Source organism: Entamoeba nuttalli, assembly GCF_000257125.1.
Source record: "Entamoeba nuttalli P19 unplaced genomic scaffold asmbl_3488, whole genome shotgun sequence".
Lineage (NCBI taxonomy): Eukaryota > Evosea > Mastigamoebida > Endamoebidae > Entamoeba > Entamoeba nuttalli.
This window is the reverse complement of record NW_008576115.1, coordinates 1-1,582: the sequence shown is the minus strand read 5'-3', so window position 1 is coordinate 1,582 and position 1,582 is coordinate 1. Positions and strand designations below refer to the sequence as shown.

General features: G+C 25.3%; 1 protein-coding gene across 1 annotated transcript; it reads left to right on the top strand.

Moving 5' to 3' along the window:
- Nucleotides 1-494: 494 nt before the first annotated feature.
- ENU1_070380 (hypothetical protein) lies at nt 495-1,133 on the top strand (the record flags this gene model as incomplete). The annotated part of the gene is made up of 1 exon (XM_008858412.1): nt 495-1,133. One exon carries the CDS (start codon nt 495-497, stop codon nt 1,131-1,133), a length of 639 nt encoding a protein of 212 aa, XP_008856634.1.
- Nucleotides 1,134-1,582: the final 449 nt, after the last annotated feature.

The window sequence follows — 1,582 nt, the reverse complement described above, 5'->3', positions numbered from 1 at the left end:
TAATGTCTATTCTAATCATTCATAAAAACAAATTTTAAACAATAATTGAAAAAGCTTTATAAATTAAACAATAAATATTAGAAGTAACATTCTCCAATCACACATTTTGTTTTTGTATGTCATAAAATTAGACTGTTATTGCTAAACTATTCTTGGACATGAGATGAACTGTGTTTTATAAATAAATGTCAACCAATTTATAATGATTAGACTAAACTTAGTAATTCTATCAATAACCATTCTACTAAGAAATAAACTTTCTTCTAAGAAATAAATATATTTTGGAAAAAGAAAAGATGGGGTTTAAAAAGAGAAGAATTATTTTCCATATAAAACGAAAAAAACTTAGATAAACTGTTAGGAAAATACAGTATAGGAAGTTAATGGATTGAGAGAAAGAAAAAAGAGAAAACAAAACCCTTAAAACAATCTATCAGAGTTGAAAGGAAAAAATGAAGAAATTTGAAGAATAACTCTAAAATTTAAGTATTGTAATGGAGGACTACTCTATATCACAAATCCACACTGAAGATGTTTTACAACACTCATTACCTCCATCAACAAATGGAGAGACAGAAAAAAAAGAAATTAAAAAATCTGAAGAGGATAATCAAAGAGAAATATTCCAACCTAAGGTTGTGAGAAGAAAAGACAGAGTAAGTGAAGATATGATGAGGATTATTAAAAATATGAGAAGGAGAGGATATAAAGCCAAAGAAATCTCAATTTTGACTGATCTTACCAAAGGAACTATTAAAAAGTGTATTTCAAAAATTGAAGATAATAAACCATTAATTGACGAAACAAGTAGCGTTCTCAAAAAAAGAGGTCGTAAAAAGTCAGAAAATACAGACTTACAAGAAAAAATCCAAAGTATATTACATGACAATGATGGAATTACTCTTAAAACAATGAAAGATAGATTAAAGGATGGAGGTTATGGTATTTCAGTCAGTTATTTATCTAAAACAATAAAAAAGATGGGTATTAAAAGAAAACCATCTCAACAAAATATTCAAGTTAGAAAGTCTGATGAACACCATGAGTCTCAATCAATTCAAGATACATCTGTGATTGTACCAAATCAATCACAACAAGACTCATTACCTCCTCCTGTGAATCCTCTCCAATAAACAAACAATTCTATGAATATTGTGTATTTGTTTGTTGGTGTTTATTTAAAATCAATTTCATTTTCGTTTCGTTCATCTTAAATTTATTTTTAAATACTTTTACAAAAACACAAAGTTTTGTTTTTTAAAATGAAGATTCAGGAAAGTATCATAAATATTATTTTAATTTATCCATATTTTAATATTCATGAATTTTACTTTTTTTTCTGAATATAAGAAGAATTTTATTATCATTCTTTAACAACTCCAACTAACGTAACAATAAACACTTCTAAATTACTCTAACTTTGAACAAACTTTCTTATTAATAAAAAAGAATAAGAATGAACACAGTAATGAATCACTTCAATATTACATCACTACAATCTATCTTGAGAAGTAAATTTAAACGAATATAAAGTTTATGACTTGAACATTAATAAGTCTTTGTTATTATTTTATTTAATATT